Source organism: Mauremys mutica, chromosome 5 (genome assembly GCF_020497125.1).
Source record: "Mauremys mutica isolate MM-2020 ecotype Southern chromosome 5, ASM2049712v1, whole genome shotgun sequence".
In the NCBI taxonomy this organism is placed as follows: Eukaryota; Metazoa; Chordata; order Testudines; family Geoemydidae; genus Mauremys; species Mauremys mutica.
In genome coordinates this window covers 49,118,547-49,144,608 of record NC_059076.1, presented here as the reverse complement: position 1 = coordinate 49,144,608, position 26,062 = coordinate 49,118,547, and the positions used below count along the sequence as shown (strand labels likewise).

The window sequence follows — 26,062 nt, the reverse complement described above, 5'->3', positions numbered from 1 at the left end:
TGCAACATAGACATTGATTAGAGAGGGGAGGCTGTTGCTTTTTATGTTTTGATGATGTGTGTTTTTTCATCGCAAGGATTATCAGATCATAATATGCCACTACAATTATTATTATTGTAATGATGTGCCAATTGAGATGAGGTTGATGGATTAGCAAATCCTCCAGAAGAAAAAGCATGAGAAAGGGGATTTGGATTTGTGGAAATGTGTCTCAGGTTGTATTTGCATCCAGGCCTTTTATATAGGTAGGGCCCTGCCAAATTCATGGTCCATTTTGGTCAATTTCATGGACATAGGATTTTTAAAATTGTAAATTTCATTATTTCAGCTATTTAAATCTGAAATTTCACAGTGTTGTAATTGTAGGGGTCCTGACACAAAAAGGAGTTGTGAGGGGGTTGAAAAGTTATTGTAGGGGGAGGGTTGCAGTACTGCTACCCTTACTTCTGTGCTGCTGGTGTTGCTGGCGGCGGTGCTGGGTAGCTAAAGGGCAGCAGGATGGCGTGCTACCCTTGCTTCTGCACTGTTGCACTCTCCGGCCACCCAGCTGTGAAGGCGGCAGCACAGAAGTAAGGATGGCGTGGTATAGTATTGCCACCTTTATTTCTACACTGCTGCTGGCGGGACACTGCCTTTAGAGCTGAGCGCCCAGCCAACAACCGCTGCTTCCCAGCCACCCAGCTCTGAAGGCCGCGCAGAAGTAAGGGTGGCAATACCTCAACCCCCTAAAATAACCTTGCAGCCCTTCTGCAATTCCCTTTTGGGTCAGGATGCCCAATTTGAGAAACACTGGTCTCCCCCATGAAATCTGTATCGTATAGGGTAAAAGCACACAAAAGACCAGATTTCATCGTCTGTGATGCATTTTTAATGGCCATGAATTTGGCAGGGCCCTAGTCATAGGGTTATAGTTTCCCTGTCACTCAAACAGTATCTGGTATTATGTTTCCCATTCTCTGAGAATGCATTTATACAAAATCTGAACTCATCGCCTTGCTTCTATGTATTAAGCTAAACGCAAATAATCACACCATAGTCTGTTGATTTTTAAAATACAAAAAATATTAAAACACAAACTCCACCTTCACATTTAAGTCTGAATGAGTGGCAAATGCTTGTTTTTCATTAATTATTATTATTATTATTGCCTTGTGAATACATAGGCTTCTGCACTCAGGAAAATAAAGCACCTATTCCCTTTAAGGTAAAAGCTATTAGCATGGGCATTAGTGGACAAATTAGGGTCAGCACTAAGGGGTCATCAGTGGACAAGTTAGCCCCAAATTATAAACACTCAGGCTCAAACTGAAGCCAAGATGCCTGGCCACACTTTCCCATTGTGTTGTCTCTTGAAAATCCCACAACTAAAGGATGAATAGTCTAACAGTTGGGGGCCTGATCCTACCCATTAATCCCAATGGGAATTTTGCCAATTAGTTCAGTGACAGCAATGGCAAACTCTAAAGCTGTAGTACTGCACCATGCAATGTGGCATGAGAGCACGAAGCTCACTGGAGGTCAAGAGGCACTAGTGACTCTGATGAGCAGCAGATGTTAGGCAAGAGGAGTCCAACTAAGTGTTGATTAAAATTTTAATTTTTCAATTAGAAGACAGCTGTTTGAAGTGCTTTAGAATAGATTTAATTGTCTTGTGCTTCTGGAGTCTTTGAGGAGAAAAATGATTTGTAAAAAGCTTGAAATCTTTCAACAAAAAAGTAGAGGCCAAAAGTTCAGACAATTCTCTATCTAGTGCTTTATCACACAGGGAGGCTCTAGCTAAACTGCAGAATAAATGCTTTTCGCAAGTACTACTAGCGAAGCGGATCAAAGAGATTGCTGATAAAATAACTGTGTGTCTGACTCTGGAAATTAAGATAACAACAATAGACATTAATAATTTGACCAATGAGGTCAAAGCCTGAGGAGAAGGTGAAGCAGAGAGAGTAAGATCTCTTATCCCTCTCACTGACAAATTTACAACTTGGAGAACAAGGCCTAAAACTATGATTCTTCAAACATTTACTACTGCTTGTGATGCTTATTATATTAATTAAGAGAGTAGCCAATGGGGAAAGAGTGGATGCATCAGTGCCAAAATGTCAATCACTGTGGTCCTAGTAACTCACTAGATCCTCTATTCCATGGCTTTCTGGTGGGTGGAGCTACTTGCAAGAATGTTTTGCAAATTAACTAGTCGCTTCTTGCCTGGAAACCAGGAAGATCCTGACTTCACTTAGGAGACGGGTATATGTCCAGAATAAAAGGATGTTTCTTACAGACAGTCAGAAAATGAAGCCCAGCTGTGAAGAGCTGTGTGTGTATACATACAGATATTACCTACGAAAAAACAAATGCGGAAAGTGCAATGAGCTGGTTTGGGGCCATTACATCAGAGGGGATGCCCTCATGGATGCTGAAGCCTCTTAGGATGACAAGTCAGAGATTTTATCATTATGTCACACATCATCTCAGATTTTATGGGAAATTCTTGATTTGAGGTCTACAGATTAGCATAATGCCTATGTTGGATTTGTGTCTCAAACTACAAAGTAATTTTAGACCATAGTAAAGAAAAGCTAAGGTGAAGCCTAGAAAGAAAGTGCAACAAAAGCAAGAGAGAAGAAGGAAGTGGTATATACTTGAAATAATATTTGGAGAAAATATTAATAAAATCTGACAGGTATTTATCAAATAATTTAACAAATACATTTTGAACTATTTGACAAGACCTATTACTAAGTTATACTTTATCAATTTGTTAGTCAACACTGCATAATAAATAGTACATTACTGCTTTTTTCCTTTAAATCACAGTGAGCATAAAAACAGGTATTTTTTATACGGTTTTTTTATCCCAGCTAGCTGTCTTAGACCTCTGACTAGCATGTATCAGACTCATTTTCTGAAAAATGAGTATAATTATTAGAAAAACACAACTTCACTTTTTAAGAGATGGATATTCCAATACATAAAGCAGTGATATAGTTAGATAAATAACAACAACAGATGAGTGAACTTGTTCTACTGAATTTCAGACCCAGTCAACTGTCACAGTTTGAAACTTCAACTCAAACGTTATCTAGTTCAGGTTCTACTTTAAAAAGTCCATGATACAAAGAGCAGAAAGGGGTCAGAGTAAAAACTAGATTAAGATATAAAGTGAAAATGGCACAAATAATGATCAAAGTGAAATACAAGGAGACTGTAAAAAAGGGAATTCGGGGGCGGATGGAGAGAGAAGAAAAATTCTAATGAAAATACACTGTATATAGAATTTTGAGGGTTACTCTCTATTCTCTATAGAAAGACATGTTTGCTTCTTTTTCATCTAATCTTCTTTGGAAGGATTTAAATTGTTTTAACATAATACCAAAACATTTTGTTCCCGAATCCAAAAATAGTTTAATAGATTTTTCAAAATCTCCAACTCCATGAGGTTCTCCCAGCTTTACTAAGGGGCTAAATCCAAAAGTCCTTACTGTTTTTTTTATCTAATCCTTAATCAGGCAAACTCCTCGTAAAGTCAGTTTTTCTTTTTTCACCTTCTCCACTCCTTTTTTCACACACTGATTTCCATAGCAGTTTGCCTATGTAAGGGTTAAGTTGTAGGTCCTGATATTAGGTCTACAATGGCAGATCCCCACTATTGTCAGTGAGATTCCACATGGGTGCAGGAGTCCACCTACATAGCTCCTGCTGCAGGATCAGGGCCTAAAAGCCTGATTCAAAGTCCACTGAAGTCAGTGGAAAGTCTCCCAATAACTTTCTGTTGGGTTTTGGTTTAAGCTTTAATTAAAGACCTCAGGATCTGGCCTAATAACACTTTGTCCCAGACGACATGTACCTATGTAGACCAGATTAGAACCAGGTTAATGCCTTTGACAACCGTATAAATTACAAAACCAGAGAATACAAGTAACTTGTTTGACTTGCCCGAACAAGTATCTGAGCACAATTCCCACCCCACCACTATGTCACAATTTCTTTTAAAACGAAATAATACCAATTCTCCATTATCTGAACAAGTGAGATATTTTAAGTAGCTCACATTAATTATGCCAAGAGACATCCATACTACTGAACAAATCAAACTCTTTTTTTCCTGAATGTATGTCATCCACTAATGTTAATAACACTAAAATAAACATAGGAAACCTCTATAATTCATTAAAAAAAGATTGTCACAAATAATTATTCTTATAAAAGTCTGAGGCAGAAGAATTTTATACAAGGAGAGTATGAAAACGTCAAAAAAAATTACAACTTTAGAGCAAACTTCTGTCCCTCTATTAAAAATAAAGCAAGTCAACAATGTCAATATCTGATGATGTGCTAATTCTGTTCTTGTAATGAAAAGCTGTATTGCTTGCACCACAAAGGACCTTTAAAAAAATTATTTGTTTCACCTTATTATCAAACACTCTATAATGAACAGCAAGTCTTGGGGCATCCTGTTATATACAGCTCACCTATTCTGAAAATATTTTATTTTAGAACAGTTTCCTAATATTTGTGCTCTCCCTCAACTTTCTGTGACCCAGCTGCTATGCAAAATACTCCGTTATGTAAAATATTACATTAAAATATGGTTTCAACAAACTCATAACCTAATGCTCTCCAAGCACAACAAAGGAGCACTTACTGCCATTGTCATCAGAATCCTCACTGCTGCTAGGAAGCCGACCTCGTTTCATGATCTCCACGGGAAACAGCTGGTGGCCTGTAAAGCAATGAGACAGCACTTAACCCAAGATAACACACAACCAGCAAGTTGTGTTTCAGATGGCATTCCAGGATTTACAGCACACAAATGCAAACAAACAGCTTTAAATAGCATTTAAAATATAAATAGTAAACATCCAAATGATGAGTAATTAGACATATATCATATGGGCAGGTGAAAATGTGGTTTAAGGAGGTGTGATGACGGTCCTGTGGTCACATTCATCTCAAGAAGCAAAAGCATATTTTTGTGTTTTCAGAAGTCTACAGTAGGTGAAGACCTACAGTAAAAGTACTCAAACTGGTTAGATTTTCCTCCCCCTCATTGTGGCTCTAGATTAGCAATAAAAATATAGTATTATTGCCTCTGTAAATATGTAGATTGGCTGATATGTTTTTAAAACAATTTTAGTCCTGGTGGAAGGTGCCAGCCTAACAGCATTGGAGAAGCAAGGAGCTGGGAGCAGCAATGCAGGCTTCCCCTCTCTAACCAGCTAATGTGCATCAACCATGCTCTAGAAGAGAAGTTCTCAAACTATGGTCCGCGGACCCAAGTTCCATTCTGGTGGTCCATGGATAGTTCCCTCTAAGGTGCGCGCCTGGGCAGCTGCACATGAGAGAATGAAGGGCCACCCACCTAATTAGTGGGGGCTCAGGCGTGGCTCCACTAATTAGCTGCCTGGCCCCTTGAGATGATGCACATGTAAGGTGAGGTGGTAGCCTTGGGGGAAATAGGGAGTAGGTGGGAGGGGACAGTAGAGTGAGAAGAGGGGGTGGGGGGAATTTGAGACATGCAGGACTATGGCAGCCAGAGAAAAAAGTGACTTTCCCCTGCTCCAGGACTGCGGCTGCAGGAGAGAGACGGCCCTCCTTCCCAGCCTCAGCTCTGTGGCTGCTGCGGTGGGGGAGAACCCCCCTCCTCCTTCCCAGCCCCAGCTCAGGGGCTGCTGCAGTGGGGGAGAGAGGGAGAGATCCCCTTCTTCCCAGCCCCAGCTCGGGGGCTGCCGCAGCAGGGGAGAGAGGGAGAGATCAGCCAAAGCGCTTTATAATAGCTAATGGTACAAACAACATTTGGGAAGATCATTAAGTGTTCCGCCGAGACTCTGCCATTTTCCGCTCTGCCATTTTCAAGTGGTCCGCGAAAAAAAAGTTTGAGAACCACTGCTCTAGAAGAAACCACCTCTGTGATGACAGAACAATTCCCGCCTCCCAAGCATGCTTTTATATTACCCTCTCTGGCCTAATACCAAATGTTATGCTGGCTTCTTTGATGCAGCATGCCTGTTCTGTAGGAGCTAGACAGACCTCCCAACTCGTTATAAAGAGGCTGCTAGGAAGCTGTCGGATGGCAATGACTTTCAGTAACTATCAAGCTGAGCTGCCCTGAACCCACTGAGATACACAACCTTTCACCTCTAACACCAACACCCCAAGCAGAGGTGATATGTTCTAATGCTTTATGATGTGGAATAATTCTAAATTTAATTTTCTTTAAAGTCTTCAATAGCTGGTGAACATTGACATGTAAAAGCCCATAAAAACTGAAGTTAAAAAGCGGAAACAACATGACATGACAAGTGTAGCAAAGCATGTTCACCATGAGTTAAATTGACAAGTACTCTAGGGTGTACATCAAATTCCAAGAGTCTTCATTTGCCATGTATCAACTGCAGTGACAATGAGAACTGGGTGATGCATTAGCAGCAAAATGCCAATGCACACCTCCCAGGGGCAGATTCAGAAATCAGCTGCCTAAGGTTTCTGATTCTTACTTGGTGCAAAAAATCTAAACCCGGTATTCTCATATAAATTGGGATTTCCTAAGAACCTTTCAGCAAAACAGCTCCATGCTGTAGGGGCCAGTGGAAGAAATAGCTTCAATACATAACCAGGTTGAGAGAGACAAATATGTCTCATTGCAGTAAAACTGCTGTTAGTACTTTCAACTTTTGTAAGAACAATTCCCACTTGAAAAGAGGGAAGTCTTGACCAAAACCTGCTGATAGTCCCAATAAAACCATACAAATACCTTCTCAAACAAAATGATTCATATACAGAAAGGCGTATGGGTTTTTTTGCTTAATTAACTCCCACTTTATCATCATTGAAAGATCTTGAGTAATGAAAGCCACAATTATCTTTTACTTCTCCAGGGAACCTGGTACAATAATAAGGGTTGATGCACTGGAGGATTTTCCTCCTTTGTGGCACTATGTAAAATCAATAAGATTGATTTATCTAACCCAAAGTGACTTACCGTATCAGAAATTAGAGTGAATATGGCTGTCTTTGAGATGCACGGTGGTTTTATGTTGCAAATGTTTGTCCACTAAAAGTTAATATGAAACCAAATAGCTAATTTCATCATGACTTTTCATAGCTATTTCAGAGGGCAACATATATTCAGAGGAGAATGTGTAATTGATTATTATTCTATCTTCCCCCATGTAATTTTAGAGGTGAAAGAATAATAATCAGTTACACAATCTCCCACAATTATATTATTAAACTCTTTCTGAATCAACAATTTTAGAATAAACTAGAACTTTATGCATTTAATAGACAGATACAAATATCAAGCTCTAAATACACGAGTCAGGCAGCAGCCACCAAGTTTGGATATAGATTTGGATTAAGTTCAAAGGTTTCAGATCCAGGATTTGGTATGACCCATTATAAAGAAAGTTAATTTGCAAAATTCAGATTCAAATCCCCCAAAAAGTCTTAGGAAACATACCCCAGATCTATGAGCTTCAGGACTAAGCCTACTCACGAGGATGAAATACACCTGTGCCCCAATTTACACCTCCTCCCAACCCACAAACTCTACCTGCAATTTAAAGAAATATTAACAATACCAATGTAAAATTTTCTTACAGTGAACATATTTCCTATGACTCAAGTAAAGAGGGCACTGAGAGAAACAGTGAAAAAATAAAATACAAATATCTAAGCTGCATACCAATAGCCCTAGACATCCCTGTTGGCCCATCTCTGACGTTTTCGCATTTGGTCCACAATTATTATATACACAAAAATTGCAAATACCATTTTATGTACATTGTGATGCTCAGGTTCCAATCAGAGCCGATTCCAAGTACACATAGTACAACTACTATTTAGATTTCTTTCAGACAAGAAATGAGAATAATATTTCTGTCCAGCTTGGACTGAAATACTAGACAACCTCTGGTCAAGAGCAAGGAGACTAACCAAGAACTTTGTATAAGGTAGCAAATATAATTTCAGTCTTACAACCATTCTACTCCTGCTTTTCCCAAGTTCTTGCCTATCTATGAATGAGCATTTGGCCACAAAGTATTCAACCCCAGCACGATCCCAGCTATTGAAAAACCAAGGCAAAAATCTACTTGGCACTAATGGAATAAAGTCAGTAATCACTCTACAATATATGTTCCCTGTAAGACAAATTTGTCCTCAGTTATGCGAGTGTAAACAGCAGGAATTCCAGTGATAATAAAGTTACTCCAGATTTAGATTGGTGTTAATAAGAATAGAATTTGACTCAGAATAGTTGAATATTATATTTAAATTGTTGCTGCAGTTTACCTTTACAGTAACACAGAAATCTCATTTATTAAACCTCCAAAACAAAGTAATTCAGATTATAGTTCACATTTTGTCCTTATTTTTTGTGACCTGATACTGTATAAGTCTTAGAATATTGTTACACATCAAGCATGATAAATAAGCACAAAGGCTTGATCTATATGTCAGTCTAGAACTTCAGAACTATCCTAACTTTTGTATGTTTAAGTCAAACCTTTTGCATTCCTTTAACAATGTAGGTTGTGGCTTAATTTCCAGCGACATACTTTTATCATCAAAGATCAACCATCTTCCCTGGTAGTGAGACAGACCTACCAATATATAGTATGCCAATACCTATGTCTACTAATGGCTTTATTAGAGCTGCCCGTTCACAAGTATGGTGTAGAAGGAAGTGGAGATTGGGGAGCCCTAAAAGCACAGTTTTACTGGAGGCAGCCATGACCCTGCTGCTCTTGCTCCTGGATCACAAGGGGTGTTGGGCCAATCAGTGTTGCTCTAAATGCTGCACACAGCAATGAGGGCATGTCTGGATGGCATGGAGGTCATGACCCTATGACTCTCCACCACGTACAAACTGACTATCCACATCAGGGCAGCACTGGGAGCTGGATGGCAGACACTATACTTGCACAGGGTGCAACGAGTGCTGCTGCTTTCTCCTCTTCCTCAGAGCCCAGGAGGCGTTATTCCCTACCGAGACATACCACCACCTGTCACATCACTGGACTACTAAAGTTGCTCTGTTCTTCCTCTTTCACTGCACTGGCTCTACAAACTTTAATTCACTAGTTATGTACACTGCTTTGAAGATGTAAAGCATTGGGCAAGTGCTGAATACTATTCACACCATTTAAAAATGAATATTATTTAATAGTCTGGGAGGCGACTTCTGAGCCATTAGTGTATATGACATAGTGACAATCCCTATTTAACAGAAATATTTGTAAAATATGATGCAAATAAATGACTAATTGGTAATCAAATATACAATGTCCTACTTCAGAATTATCTCATACTTCCAAATCTTTGAAGGTGTCCGGTATAATATCCATTCCCAGTACACAACTGGCTAGGTGCAGTAAAGACATGGAATTTCTGGCCTGCCTCTGAGTGATCCATTGCCAGAGGCAAAATACTGGATCTGAACCTACAGTATCGCAAATCCTTTGTTCTGGGCTTTGCTTTTCTTAGTGCTGTAAGAGGCTAATTTAGAAAAGGAAAGAAGGGACATAAAGATTAAATTAAAGGCCGATATCACATTATTTCTTGTTATACTTGTTCATCCACACAGAAATCAGTAGGATTGCACAGACATAGAACTGAGGGCAAAATCTGACCCCCGTTTTTTTTTTCAAGTAGGCAATCTAGCTTCCTCAGAACAGAAGCCCGAACAATGTCACGTAAACAATGGCACAAAATGTACACCCACTCTAAATAGAATTTTTCATGCTTCAATTGCCTGGTAACAAAACTCTATGAATTTTTTCTTTTTTGGTTGTTGAATCTGACCTGAAGTTCTAAGTGATGGAGTTCTTTCTAAGTAGGTTGGAGAAGAAGGTGTCATTTAAAAGTGGCAAACTGCTATTATTTTAATGACTAAACAGAAAGATTTTTATAATTATTTTACAAAAATTAAATGTGCATCCTCAGGTCAAAGCTTTTATATATCATATTTCCCACCAGAGAATTTTTTAATGATTTTATGAACCTCTGCGTAAACAGAGTTTATAAGTCAAACTCTGACAGACCATTAACTATAACAGCGTTAATGTGTGTCACTATAATAAACTACACTGAACAGCTGCAGAGACAGTAAGGAAAGAAAGCAGAATTATGACAGGTGTACACCCTGAACACAGACTCAAAAATTAGCTTTTCTTGAAAGTAACAGACTAATTGCAATGATACTGACTACACTAAGATCTAATTATCATCAGCACACAAGAGATCACTTCAAACACTTTTGTACAAATGGGAAGCAAAGAATAATCTAGTCTTAATCAACCGAATGGTGGATGAAGACATTAGTCTCCAATTACTATATCCCTTAAACAGCTTTTCTAATTCCCTTCACCAACAGATACCACCCAGAAAACACTGTGCTTTATATATTACAGACAGATATGTGAAAAGAGGTATAAACCCAAATCAAAACGAATATCCCAATAAAATCCATGCTGATACATTAGAACTCATCTTGAACAAGTTTAAAATACTCTGCTATCCCATTTTTTCATGCACACAAGAAATATAACTTGAGACAGCATTCTGTCTTTAAAGGGATATTGGGCATTTCTGCAGTACAAAGGCCACAGAGACTTGATATGTGGAGAACAAGCCCTCACAAACTTGCATGGGAAATATGTGGGCCAAATATGTTTTCCATCTGAATCTGGAGTATTTCCATTGACTTCAGTAGAGCTATTCAAAATCTACACCCGGATAAATTAAAGCAGAATTTGGCTCTATCAGGTCAATTATCATTGCTTTACCACTTGTGTACTCATTTACACTGCAAAGTAAGTGCAATATGCTACCCTTCTGGTTTTGGTAGCATTTTACATTGCCTTTGCACTGGTGTAAATGACTACTCAGGGTATAGAGGAATGAGAAATTGGACCCTACCTATTAATTTAACCCACCCTTCATTCATTAGTTACTGACTGCTTCAATCTAGAGTGAGCTGTCAACTGAGCCAATTCTAGCAGGTAGCAGCAGTGTTAAGAGGTAGCACTGAGCATATGGAAAAAGCATTGGGCAGATGATTTTTTTTAATATAATATTTCTGTGATCTAGAAATGAAACAGGAGAAGCTAAAAGGGAAATTTGCAGCTATGAGGGAAAGTGTTTTTTATTATTTCATTGTAAACGTATGTATGAACCATAGCTTAAAAAAGGCAGTGGGGAGAAATCTGCCTCTGCAGGGAGAATCCTGTCACTAAAATGCACACCCCTTACTGTCTGAACAGAATATTCCACTGAGTGTGAGAATCTCTAGAAACAGAATCATACCACACATATTTTAGTGTAATATTTATTAAGGTCTTAGGGCTTGCAAGCATGTTTATTTAAAAGAGAATGATTACTTGAAAAGAGTTGAACCAAATCACAGTTAAACCTCTTTCTCTGGGAATGGGTGTGATACTAATCATCTATTATTTAAAATAAAAGTTAAACTTGAAAATAAAAGGAAAACAACTGTTGGTAAGTTGCTATTCGATTACCATAACTTCTAATGTAACAACTATCCAAAGGGCAGATATCTATGTTTAAAACTTTCATGTAGCTACATAAACTAGTCATTTGTGTCAAGGCATGGCCCATTATTATTTGATGAGTGATAGGTCTGAAAATCCACCATAGCCTCTGCTTGCTGGCATCAGATTAATTTTATTAGAATAAAAATCATTACTTAAAAGGAAAGGGCCTGCAGCGGAAAATTAATCATAGGTATGTTACTTTCCATAAGAAAGGCCATACTAGGTCAGACCAATGGTCCAGTATACTGTCTTCTGAGAGTGGCCAATGCCAGATGCTTCAGAGAGAATGAACAAAACTGGGCAATTATCAATTAATCCATCCTTATTCATGTCTCCTCGTATGGAAGCTGTTTCAATCCCCCTAACCATTTTTGTTGCTCTTCTCTGTATCTTTACCATTTCCAATAAATCTCTTTTGAGAAGGGGTGACCAGAACATCACACAGTATTCAATGTGTGAGTGTACCACGGATTTATTCAGTGGTACTACAATTTTTTCTGTTTTATTATCTATCCCTTTCCTAATGATTCCTAACATTTTTGTGTGGTTTTGGCAGCTGCTGCACACTGATCAGATGTTTTCGGAAAGCTATCCATGACTCCAAGATCTTGAGTGTTACCACCCAATCATTTTGTATCTCTCATCAGAATTATTTTTTCCAGTGTGCATTACTTTGCATTTATCAACAGTGAATTTCATCTGCAATTTTACAAGAGATAAGGCGGGTGAGGTAAAATCTTTTATTGGACCTTCTGTTGGTGAGAGATACAAGCATTCAAGCTACAAAGAGCTGCATATAAATAAGAACATAAGAACATAAGAAAGGCCGTACCGGGTCAGACCAAAGGTCCATCTAGCCCAGTATCTGTCTACCGACAGTGGCCAATGCCAGGTGCCCCTGAGGGAGTGAACCTAACAGGCAATGATCAAGTGATCTCTCTCCTGCCATCCATCTCCATCCTCTGACGAACAGAGGCTAGGGACACCATTCTTACCCATCCTGGCTAATAGCCATTTATGGACTTAGCCACCATGAATTTATCCAGTCCCCTTTTAAACATTGTTATAGTCCTAGCCTTCACAACCTCCTCAGGTAAGGAGTTCCACAAGTTGACTGTGCGCTGCGTGAAGAAGAACTTCCTTTTATTTGTTTTAAACCTGCTGCCTATCTACCATTTTATTGCCCAGTCACTCAGTTTAGTGAAATCCCTTTGCAACTCTTTGCAGTTAGCTTTGAACTTAACTATCTTGAGTAATTTTGTATCATCTGCAAATTTTGACACCTCGCTATTCATCCCCCTTTTTCCAATTCATTAATGAATATGTTGAACAGCACAGGTCCAAATACAAACCGTTGAGGGACCCCACTATTTACCTCTCTCTATTGTGAAAACTGACCATTAATATTCCCACTCTTTTTTGTTTCCTAGTTTTTAAACCAGATACTGATCCATGAGAAGACCTTCCCTCTTATCCCATGACTACTTAGTTTGCATAAGAACCTTTGGCGTAATGGTGTGTGACCTTGTCAGTATTTCTAAAAGTCCAGGTATATCAACTGGCTCACCCTTGTCCACATAATGCTTGTTCATATCCTCAAAAAAATCTAACAGATGAGAAATCATGCCTCATCATTTACAAAAGCCGCGTTGACTCCTAACCAATATACTGTGTTCATCGATGTGTCTCATAATTCTATTCTTTACTATAATTTCAACCAATTTGCCTGGTACGGAAGTTAGGCTTACAGGACTGTAATTGCCAGGATCACTTCTGGAATCTTTAAAAAAAAAAACAATACAGAGGCTGATTTAAGCAATAGATTACATCCCACAGTTAATAGTTCTGCAACTTCATATTCAAGTTTCTTCAGAACTCTTGGGTGGATACCATCTGCTCTGGTGAGTTATTACTGGCTTATCAATTTGTTCCCAAACCTCCTATACTGACACCTTAGTTCCCAAGAACAGAGCTCTTGAAAGTTAAATAATTGTCAAAAAATCATTTAGTAACGTTAATAATTTGCATATGTGATCAAAACAAATATTCACAGCTGGGATAGTGGACTGCAAATCTAGAACTGCCTTGGTTACAGGAAGGCTTCCTTATTTGGGAGGCTCATTTTAAGGCCATGTTTAAAGTCTGCTTTTCTGGTAATGAAGCAATTCTGCTGCATGTTTTCTTAAAACACCACCCTTTATTTTTATCAGCGCTTTCTGGTTCAAATATACGTTCCCACTCGGAGCTCCTAGCATGCTGGGGCGGCAGCTGCTAAGAGGTAGAGTCATGCCTCCTAAACCCACCCAGCTTTCCCGATCCACACAACACAGAGCTCATTTATCGCCAGCCAATACCGGTGCCGTGGGCTCGCAGCGCCGCCGTGGAGGCTGCTCGTACTGTGAGGTCCGGACGGAGGCATCAGACACAAACAAAGACTGGGAAGGGAGGTGGAAAAGCCGGGAAGAAAGTATTACAACCCACCCCCCTCCCAACAGCGCGGCTGTCGCCGGACTAAACCCTTCTAGCGATTATAGCACCTTCGTGTACAGCAGGCAAAAATCCCGTATCATCTGCACCTCCCCTGTTTGTCTCCATATGAAACTGACCAGATCTCCCCCGCCTCCTCTTGTCCCTCTCCCTCTGCTCCTCCCCTGCCACCGGATGCACCAATCCGCTCAACCTCAGCTGCAAATCAAACTTGATGCCCCCTGCTCACCTCCCTGTTTCCCAAATCCAGATCATTGCTACGGCCATGCAACCCTCCCCATCTCCACCCCCGGCTCTCCATGTTGCAATGTCTGGGGAGGGGGAGGGGGAGGGGGAGGGGGGGGACGATTTAGACTAGGATTGACTCGCAGCAGCACTGAGACTTGAGCTCGTTTTCTGTCGGTCTCTCCTCCCACTGCCAGACAGTTCTGGAAACTGTGTATCACCTCTTGTCATAGGAAACCAGCCACCAGGCGGTGCAAACAAATACACACCACCCTCTACCACCACCCTCCCCAAAATAATAAAATCCGCACCATAAACTGCTAATGAATACCGAAGGGAAAAAAATCAAGATCCAAAGCCTGAAAATCTGCAAAATCTGAGCATGCAACGAACGGAGTCCAGGGATACGAGTAGCAGCAGCAGGGCGGCTTTGTCTAATTTCAGCAACTGGAATAATCGCCTGCGCTGCACTCTGGGGACGCCAAGGATGGCCCGTTAGATCGAAATGATGCGTTTATTTGAAAACACCATAACCTACATCCATTTTCCTTGTCAAGGCCTTGGTAAAGGAAGAGGGGGAGCTATTAAGAGCGAAAGTCTTCCCTTACACCTGAAAAATCTTACAGACATTTTGCACCACCTCTTGATTTCATTAGTATATCCTTATAACTACATATGCATTCCAATAACATCTGGGAGATTTAAGAGCTTCATCGGCAATAGCCATTGCAATTCACTGTATTTATTATGATTATACTAACGATTATGAATTGTACTATTTATTGTAATGCATAATTGTCCCCATCACCGTACTACTGGGGAAATTAATGTGCCACCACAATGATTAATTCTACAGTGCACATAATAGGATCGGGGTTATTTAAGTGCCACCCCCACTAAACGCAAGCGGCATCCCTGTCTGAATGCGACTGCACGGGGTAGTTGTGGGCCGAATCTAGCCCCCGATCTCTCCCTGAATGAACGAAAATGGCTTGCAGAAGTTTATATCAACCACCCGCACGTGTTTGCTTGTGCAGTGGAACCCCGCGTGGATTTGAACTCGCCAGCCTCCCGCGGGAGTGGGGTGGTGGAACTGGGAAGGATCGCATTGAACGGAGAAATTCAGAAGCCTCTTGGCCGCTCTTACTGCCGCCGTGCACCTGCTTGCAGTCGCCCCAACCCCCTCCCAGACCCAGCACAGAGAAGCCCGATGAGGCAAACCCCGCCTCCTTCCCGCCGGGGGAGGCTAGCGGGGTGTCGAATCGCTGCAGCAAACGAGACCGTTCCGAGGGGATTGAATCTCGGGTCAGCATTCCAGCCCCTGCCCGCAGCCATCATTCAGCAGCAGCAGCAGCGCTGGGCACCGAGAGAATCTGCTGCCACCCAGCAGAGCCCGAGCAGCCAAACCACCATCCCCACCTCCTCCCTACTCACACACACACACACACACACACACCTTCCCTCCATACACTCACACTCTCCCAACACGTGCACTCAAGGCTGCTACAACTTGCTCTCCACCAGGAGCTACTGTACACTCGGACTCGGCTGAAAATAAATGGATGTGGCAATATGCTAAACCCCTACACCTCCTCCACAAATGCCCATTAGTGCCTACAATCACAATCGCCATAAGTTCACGACTAATTGGCCAACGCTCTCCTGCTCCAAAAGGAAACTTCTGCCTAATTTCACCGGCTTTTATACTTTCCAAGCATTTTTTAAAACTACTGCAAGTAAAATCCAAACACGATTTGGGTAATTGTAAAGCTGCCTGCACACAAACTAACACCCTCGCCGCCCTTGAATTGATGCAATGGATATTTTGGACATGTGGGTGACACAGTGACAGATACTGGCCATGGCCATCCCTCCCCCTGTCTATAGGTCTACATCTAAAAGGACCTGCGCTCTGCCATTGCCATCTGTCTACCAAGTTGATACAATGCTTTTTACTTTTCGACCAGGCTGATGCAGCATTGATTAATTCAGGATACTCCCCTTTCCACTCTCATTAAAAAAAAACTACAGCAAAGTCAAATACATACAAAATAAAAAACCTAAGTGCAGAACTGTGTTAATTTAGCTGGTGCACCTCGAAAGCTGCAAGAGCCTTATTTGCCATTGCAAAGTCTGCAGCAAAATGAAAACCAGCTAGCGCAACACTCCCTACATCACATCGTTTCTCAAAGCTGCAAAATAATCATCTATTTCCTCCTCCCACCGCTCCCCCCCCCCCCCCGCCCCAGCAATGCACAAGTTGCTTGTGGGATAGTGAAGCTGCAACTCAACTGCCTCCCCTCGCTCCATATCAAGAAGCAAATCTTTTGGCGCCATATTAATGACGTACTATATTATTTCCACTAGGCAGCGACCTTCGGCATTAAATTGCTCTCTAGCTGCTTCTGGAGAACTCCAAAGCAAAGCAACAAAACCCCATCAAATATGGCTGTGCTGGCTGCTCCCCCGGCTCACTCTGCGGCGGCGGCGGCGGCGAGGAGGAGAGTCAGAATCTGGACACAGTTACCTGCTGCTGCTGCCGCGATGGTTGCCAGTGAGGTTGGAGTTTCTCTGCGCGAAGGGGTCTGTGCTGCCTCATGAGTTCAGACAAGCACTGGAGAGTGGGAGCAGATTGTGGCTCCCTTCACACACACACATACACTCACACACACACTGACTGACGTTTTTACTTGTTATGGAGGAAGGACTCTGTGAATCAAACTCATTTCTGGGTCACTGCTGCCACAGGGGGGAGCTACTTTAATCCCCTGCCAAAACTAGAAGGAGAGAGAGAGAGAGAACAGAGAGGGGGGAAAACAGGGTGGGGAAGAGGAGAGACTACAACACTTAGGAACTGTCTGATTTAACTCTTCACAGCCCTCACTGGAGAGGTCGGGCTCCATTTACAATTGCAGGGAGGCGCCTTCATTTCTGAATGGATTTTACTGAAGTATCTCCCTCTTGTGATGAAGAATATTTTGCACTGAGACGTTTCCAGTCGAACTCACCCGTTGCTTGAAGTCTTACTCATTCAAAATTGTTACTCACTGCTTGAGAGCAGCCCTGTATTCCACTCCTACTGTCATATATAGTAAAAGCAATAGATTTGCATCTGGAAATTACTTATACATGTTTGCACAAGGTATTGCTACTGTTATTTTTAATATGTACCAATGAACACTTTTTTCCAAATATCTCAAAATATTTCACAACTTAATTTATTAATGCCTCACACCATCCCAGCCCCATGGCCAGGGCTCTGTTTTTTAAAGGGAAACTGAGGCACAGAGATTAAATAACTTGCCCACGTTCATACAATAAGTATTAGTCACAGCAAGGATTAGAACTGACTTCTGATTCTCAGTTCCCCACTCTAACCCTTCTGCTTCTCAAACTTTGCCATAGGAGACTGGGGAGAGATGGGTGAAAATTAGGCCAAAATGTCTTGAAACTCAAATTTAGTTCTTTTAAAATACAATTTAGAAAACATGTATTATGAATCAGTATCAAATTATTTGCCAAAGTTTTCATTATGAAAAGAGGGCATTTAAATGCAGAACTGAGAATAATTTTCAGTATAAAATGCTTTTCCTCAGTCCGTTAATTCATTTTCCCTGGGAAAACAGTGGAATCTCTTCATTTACACAGAGTTCCTGGGTATAGCCCGGAAAGAATAATAATATAGAGAACAGGTATTATAACAGGGATCAGCAACCTTTCAGAAGGGGTGTGCCGAGTCTTCATTTATTCACTCTAATTTAAGGTTTTGTGTGCCAGTACTACATTTTAATGTTTTTAGAAGGTCTCTTTCTAGAAGTCTATAATATATAACTAAACTATTGTTGTATGTAAAGTAAATAAGGTTTTTAAAATGTTTAAGAAGTTTCATTTAAAATTAAATTAAAATGCAGAGTCCCCCGGACCGGTGGCCAGGATCCAGGCAGTGTGAGTGCCACTGAAAATCAGCTTGTGTGCCACCTTCGGCACACGTGCCATAGGTTGCCTACCCCTGTATTATAATCTCAAATATAGAAATAAAGCTGTCTGTGGAAAATAATTCCAAAGACAGTAAATACATTATTACACATTAATGCAGCTCCCCAGGGCAGTACTTTTATCCTGTGTGCCAGAAAGTCACACCTTAGTTCAGCAAAGGAATTGCTCTGCTATTCATCAACAATTTATCCAGGCACATCATACATCTACCCACCCATCCACCTGCAGAACTGGACCCATTGTTACACTTTCTGAAATATACAAAACAGAACTGCAAAAATATCCTCTTTTTTGTGAATATGTTTTCACTGTGAAAACAAAACAAAACAAATACAAATTTTATTTGTATATTTATTTCCTCCCCAGAAAAACAGCATTAGCAGTCTTCAGGTTTGGGAGCCTAGAATGGGGCTCTCTTCCCCCAGCTTTTTATTTACATGTGTTGTTTAGCTTTATTCACATACCATTGTAAATCTATTATCTAACTTTATTATCCCAGGACCTTAAGTCCCAATTCTGCCAACATTTACTCAGGAGAATAATGTCATAACTGCATCAGTATCCCATTGATATAATTTAGGCTACCTGCATGCATAAAAAGTTACTCTCCTGAGTGTTTTCCAGGATCAGTGCCTGGAAACACTCATGTGGCACCCTCACACAAGGGTGATTGCCTGTAGGAAATGTACTTTCCTGTTTGATAAACTCTTCCCCCTTTACCACATCAACCACTCTCTCTGCCCCAAAACAAACACACAAACAGAAACCATACAACATAGCTTTTCATAACCCAATAAGAAAAGAACTCATTAAGTTCACTAGGGACTACCAATCTATATTATATGAAAGGTGCTCAGATACTATGGTGATGGGCAGTAGTATAAAACCCTAAGATTGATCAATCAATAGACAAACTATAACATTATTTTAAAATCACTTAATCCTATCATAACTTTCAGCCACCAGTTCCCATCTTCCTGACCCCTTTCAAAAAAGGAGTGGAAAATTTGACTTTGTGATAACTCTGAGCAAGTATTCTCCCTTCTGTTGATGAAGACTAGAACCATCCTGCCTCATTCTCCTTGGATTTCTGGTTGCTTTGTCCCCTCTTTCTTAGTTCATTGCCTTTTTATGTAAAACAAAAATATAACAATGAATGTCTAAATTCTGACTTGCATATTAGGAGTCATTAGCACTTACCTTGGTGTTGTACAAGCTCATATGTCTAGGAACAAAGAGTGTAGGCAGTGCTTACAGGATCATGGACTGTATCCTGGAAAGCAGTGACTGAAAAGAACTTAGAAGTCATTGTAGAAACCCAACTGAACATGAGCTCCCAGTAACACAATCCTTGGATATATAAACAGGGGAATAGTAAGGAGAAATATATGGCATTGGTGAGACAGTACTAGTGTCCACACTTTAAGAAGTATGTTGAAAAATTAGAGAAAGATTTTTAAGAAGTTACAAGCATGACTTGTGGTGTGGAAATCACATTACAGTGATGGATTTAGGACTTGTCTATACACAAGCTGTACCACTTCAACTATACTGGTGTAAAGGTGTTTTATAACCCAGTACAGCTATTCTCCTACAGGAAGGTAAATAAGCTATGCCAGAGTAAGCCACACTTGGGGTTGTACCAGTGTAACTATTTTTGGTTAAAAAAAAATAATAAAAAAAAATCATACCCTAGCCAAAATAATTACGCTGCTACAAAATCTACTTAACTTATCAAAGAGAAGTTAAAAAGTGACAAAATAAGAGACAGATCTAATAGAGCCCTCTATTATCTTTTACCCCACTCTTGAGCAGCTCTCCAGGTTATAGGTAAAATCCTACTCCTACTGAAGTCAATAGCAATGTTGTCATTGACTTCAATGGGAACAGGATTTCACCCTCTCTCTTTTATAGGACATATCCCCAATCAGGAGATTACTTAATATCTTGTTTTAATAAAATTTCTCAGGCACCACAATACTCAAGGCCTCTCTCTTCCTTCTGTGAAATAATAATGTATCATTACTATGATTTATTTCTATCCAAGTAGTACCCAGAGAATACAGTTAGCATGGGGGCTCCATTTTGCTAGGTTCTATACAAACAAGTAAGAAGATATGGCCCCTGCCCCCAAACTGCACATCGAGTGTATTCAATACTTATTAAAATTGCATCTAAACTATTCAAATCTATGAGTATTTTATATAGTTGCTTCATTCATACCACATACTGTTGTTTCTGAGCTGAAACAAGGCCAGGAGGAAGAAATATGGCTTTCCACTATATCTCTGTTACAATTTTAAGGGGAGATGTAATGCTGCAGCAGCATCTGCTAAAACCTTTTCACTGTCTGTTCTTCCTATTGTGTTTCATTCTTTATTTGATAACACTAGTTACTCCTTTTATGCTTGACATCCTTCACGTTAGTCCCTGCAGAAGTCTTGTCCTATGAAAGTGAAAGCAGAGCTAATGAACTTGAGTTCCCCCCACCACTGTTTAACTCAGTCACAGTACCACTTACAACTCTAATCTATCCTTTTGCTCTTTTAGCCCCAATTTATAAAGACCAATTCCCCCTTCCCATTCCTTTCTCACTAAGATTAGAAACCTGAAGGCAAGAACAAAATGCTGACCCAGCATCTGATCTTCAGGAGTAAGAATTCCAGCAGAGCTCTTGCATCTGCTGTGTAAGAGATGGGATATGTATAGGGTATATAGATAAGATACACAATTGGGCCAAAGCCTGTTTGCCTAACATGAACAGTCCTTTTGACTTCAATTCAACTACTACATAAGCATGATGAATAAGATTTTGCCATATATAGATATAAATATATTGTACTTATAAACTGTATAATGTTATATTTTAATACTTCTAAATATGGCAAAGCACAACATTTTCTCATCTGTTCTCTTGTCCTGCACCAAGAAAGAGAGCAGCTTCCTTACCGCCTCTCATGCAACTGTCACAAATACTTCTGCAAATGGGTAGTAAATCTCCTGCTGCAGTATTTGTTTCCCTGGAGCCCATGGAAGAATTCTGGATGATTCAGCTAGAATTTGTTCTGGATCTCCTTCAGCCATGTGGCTCCTTCACACACTCCTAAAATATGTATTGACCTTAAAGGCACCATCTAGCCATAATTCTGTCTAATCCTATATATCTGTCTGGTTTCTTTTACTGAACACAGTGTGGTATCTGAACATCTCACAAAATTATAAAGAGTGCACATATGGTTCCCTCTCTTCTCCTCCGTCCCTGTGTTTAGGGACTCAATTTCAGGCAAGGGGTGGGATGTTGTCATGAGAAGACTGGATTGAAGAAGTGGGGTTTTGCATTTTGCTCTGCAGCTGAGGTCTTCTGAGAGTGAGTCCCAGATTCATGGGTCAATCTCAGAGAAAGCTCTTTCTGTTGCACTCAGGAGTCTCATTCTTGTGGTTAACAGTTCCTTTATTCTAATGGAATGTAGCTGTCATGGGAGTAGGGTGACCACCTGTCCCAAATTGGGCAGGACCAGGGGCGGCTCTAGCCATTTCGTTGCCCCAAGCACGGCGGCACGCAGCGGGGGGCGCTCTGCCCGTCGCCTGTCCCGCGGCTCCGGTGGACCTCCCGCAGGCTTGCCTGCGGATGCTCCACCGGAGCCGCGGGACCAGCGGACCCTCCGCAGGCACGCCTGCGGGAGGTCCACTGGAGCCGCCTGCCGCCCTCCCGGCGACCGGCAGAGCGCCCCCCGTGGCCTGCCGCCCCAAGCACGCACTTGGCGTGCTGGGGCCTGGAGCCGCCCCTGGGCAGGACAGTCCTGAAATGCAGCATTTAAGTCCCCGTCGCCAGCTAAATGACTCCAGAACAGCATTTGTCCCAGATTCCCTGGTGCGCCACTCGAGGCTCAGGGGCAGTGCCAGCCTCTTCCCAGTGGAGCAGGGCTGAAGTGGGTGCTTCGGGGGAATGGGGACACAGGCCGGGGGCTGCTCTCTGGCACCCCAGCACCTTGCCCACGGCAGCTGGAGGATCTGGGGCTTCCCACAGAGGCCCGGGCTTCCTTGGCGGCTCTTATCACAGCCCAGCTCCAGCTTCCAGCCTGGCCAAGGGGCAAGGCCTTGTGGGGAATGAGGAGCAGCAGGGGGCGGGGGATCAGGGGAAGAGGAGGGGCAAGAGATACGGCCACAGGGGAGCCTCCTGCATGTGCCCCCGCTTTTGCTTTTTGAAAAGGTGGTCACCCTAAATGGGAGGTCATTATCTCATTATCTCAGCGCATGACAGAGAATAGAAGACTGAGGTAGTTTGCTCTCAGTGACCTATACTGTGGAGCAGACACATGTATCATGACAGCCCTGTGAGGTAGGGATTATAATATTAATCTTACATATTGGTAAGCAGGGTCATATAGAAGTGAAGTCACTTGCACAAGTCACACAGTAAATCATAGAATCATACAATATCAGGGTTGGAAGAGACCTGAGGAGGTCATCTAGTCCAACCCCCTGTTCAAAGCAGGACCAATCCCCAGACAGATTTTTGCCCCAGATTCCTAAACGGCCCCCTCCAGGATTGAACTCATAACCCTGAGTTTAGGAGGCCAATGCTCAAACCACTGAGCTATTGGTAAAACCAGAAGTCATGCCTATCAGTTCAGAGCTCTAACCACTGAACTACACTCTCTCTTTTATGCAGTTATATACTACACAATGTGATACAATTTATGCCTCTATGGCACCTTTCATGCAAAAGTATTAAGCTGCTTTTACAAATAAAATTTAGTCTCTAAGGAAAATGGATATATATTCATCTTAATTTTAAGTTGACAGGGAAAAGGCTAGGCAAATATACAAAGATAATGAATTCCAAAATCTAGAATCACAGCTACTAAAAACACAAATTGCCAAATGATTTCAATTTAAAAGTAGGAGCTGACAGGAAACAAGCAGAACAAGAACCTCAAGGGAGCTACTAAGCAGGGAGCTAAATTGTAGGTCTCTGAGGTAGGCAGGATGAAATTGATGCATCACCTTTAAAGTCAACAATAGGTTTTTGTACATGATGAAAGATTTGACTGGCAAGTAAGGCAGTGCCCCAAGCATAGGTAGGATGGACTAAGAGAACCTCACACAAATGAGAATTCTTCAGCCACAAGATTCAGTCCTAGTCAAAGTAAATACATGCTCCTATCTGGAAGCTCATCAAGCAACACATTAAGCTATCTAATCTAGCTTAACTTCAACTGCAGTATTAAACTGTGTTCGTGCAGATGGCAATCTTGCAGTGAAAGATATGTGTAACAACAAGATCAATGTAATGGTTCAAAAGAATCTAAAGCCATTCTTCCAATTGCAGATGGCAGCAAAAATGGGTTATGATAACCTTGCTAAATATAGTACAGTGGCAGTACCAATCAGAGAGGAAGGAATCGAGTCAATAAAAATCCAGTGTTGAAGTCATTTAACTTTTACAAGTCTATCAATTTCAACTTGGGATGTTTAAGACTAAGAGTTAGAAAGATCAAACTGAAGAAGTAAGACTGGCTGCTAGGCTGCTCCAGCAATTTTGGGAATTTTTCTGGAAAGAGCAGAAACCTTGGAAGGAGCATCCCATGTTGTCCTTCTCTAAGTTCCACTTGGTGTTTTATAGAACTGTCCTTGAGCTAGTTCTACTTGTGATCTCTCCTTACAGCCTCTTCCAAATCCCATGATTCACTCAAAGTTCAGTAAAGTTTAAGTTGAGGCCAGACCAGGAAAAGTGATGTCTCCGACAGTCTCTAAAAGATCACAAGTCTTTCATTTTGAGTTAGAAAATTATAGGGAGTTCATGCTATTAAAGCTGAGTAAATAGAGAAAAGAACTTAAGTTAAGCAAGTGCTTCAGGAAGGAGCTTCCAAAGTGTGGGGTTTCCCAATGGGGCTGAGTCCAGCTGTCCTTTCTGCACTTGTGCCAGCATTGCCCATGTCACAGAAAGGTGCACAGGAAATAATCTGCATTAGCCAAATAGTACAGATGTGGTAAGAGTCCTGAGTATACAGACCCACAGCCAATTCTTACTGTGTGTTACCACAACTCCAGCAAGGATTGTGCATGACAGGTAAAGTCCACTCATGATACTAGTGATAAATAACACTTGAAACCAGATGATGACAATTGGAAAAAAGATACAGTACATAACATCACAGGGGAACAATTACGCAGTAAATAGAGAGAAGAACAAAGGAGAAATTTCACTCACAAAAGAAATATTCCCACTTCAGCTTGTATATCATCAGCTATCAATACTCTAATCCTCTTGTGGGGCTGTTAATGATTCATTATTAAAGGGGGGAAATCTGCCTGAATATTCAAAAGGTCCTCTTTTGGTCCCATAGAAAAAAATAACAAACTTCCATTAACTTCAATAAGTCTACAGTTTAGCAGCTGTTCTAGATCAAATATTCATAAATTCCAGCTCCCCTTACCCAGATACTAGGTAACTGGGGTCAGAAAAACTCTCTCTTTACAGAGGAGTAAGTGTTGATGTATAAACAAACAATAGCTGTCTGCTACACAATTATTTTCAATTGTTGACTGTTTACACAAAGCAGAAATAGCTGAGGAAACAAATCTCAAGCTCCAAATAATGCAACAAGAACATTGGTTCGCTCTAGAACATGCAAATTATCAGATTAAGATGTTTTAATCAGCCTCATAAAAAGTAAAAGGGTAATCAAACTATCCTATGAACTTAAATCTTGCTATTTAGTAAGGCTTTCAGAGGGTTATCATTTCAGCCAGGCCTCTACCTAGCCTGAACTCGTGCTCCCACAAAATCATATTCATATACTTATGCCTACACTTTGCTAATAGTCCTAACACACACATGCACTCTTTAAGTAGTCTAACACCTGCACCTGTACAAATGTCTGATTAAAACAAACTGGCTCCAGTTTTGTGGGTGCGAGTTCTAACACTTGTGCTTAGGTGTTGGACTGTTTAAGAGATAAGGACAAGTATCAGCATATGTAATGTAGTCACCAATCCATTCCATTGCTTAATCTGCCCAGGACTAAGGCCAAATACTGCAAAAATTTACGTCCACATTTAACTCCAAGATTGGGACCTTACACAGCCCCTGTGTGGTAAACACCATGAAGCAGAAGTTGTCTTCTCAATCTGCAAGCCAGTGAGCCCAGGAACTACAGGTTGTGTGTGTGCCCAGCAGCTCAAGAATAAATCACCTTTGTGTTTGCAATGCCTGTTGTCCTGTCCTTTCTCTTTTCTTGCAGATATTTGGTCCTGCAAAGTGCAGGCAAAAGTATATTTGTGTGTAAAAGTTTGTACTAGCAGAAGTGAAATCCAAAGCATGAAAATTCAGCCCTCAAAAAAAGAAAAGTAAAATGCTATTAAAAAGAAGCTTAATTAGACTGTGTAACTGAACACAACCATTTGACATTACAATTCAGGTCAATGGTATTTTACTAACATTTTGCCAAGTCCTGAAGACCATATTCAGTTCTTTCTCAGGCAAAAATCCAGTGTGATTGAGGTCTGAATGGGAATTTTAGCATTTGACCCAATGGTTGTATGTAATAACCAGAATAATTAGCCATATATGTCAAATATGTGATGTATTGTTGATGTTTGGAATAATACAGTATGTGGTTTTGAATGTTTTTTGTCCTTTATGAAGAAGATAATACATATTTTTAAAAGAAAGATGCTTAAGGATTTTCATGCAACAGCAAATAAAAAATAATCAACTAATAATGTCCACTTATATAGCACTTTTCATCTGAATATCTTAAATCAATTTACAGACATTAAGTAAGCATGCCTTC

The 26,062-nt window shown here is 40.8% G+C and overlaps 1 protein-coding gene across 3 annotated transcripts in view; it reads right to left on the bottom strand.

Moving 5' to 3' along the window:
* Window positions 1-26,062, bottom strand: part of JADE1 (jade family PHD finger 1) — a 103,519-nt gene that overhangs the window by 45,308 nt on the left and 32,149 nt on the right. The window contains exons 1-2 of one of the 3 annotated variants that reach the window (XM_045018081.1): window positions 16,795-17,020; window positions 4,643-4,720 (exon numbers count right to left, since the gene is read on the bottom strand). In XM_045018081.1, coding sequence (XP_044874016.1) covers window positions 4,643-4,694 — 52 coding nt within the window. In that variant the 5' untranslated portion in view covers window positions 4,695-4,720; window positions 16,795-17,020. Of the gene's footprint in view, window positions 1-4,642; window positions 4,721-5,969; window positions 6,123-16,794; window positions 17,021-26,062 lie in introns of those variants that run through there. The other 2 variants (XM_045018080.1, XM_045018079.1) reach the window with 2 other exon arrangements.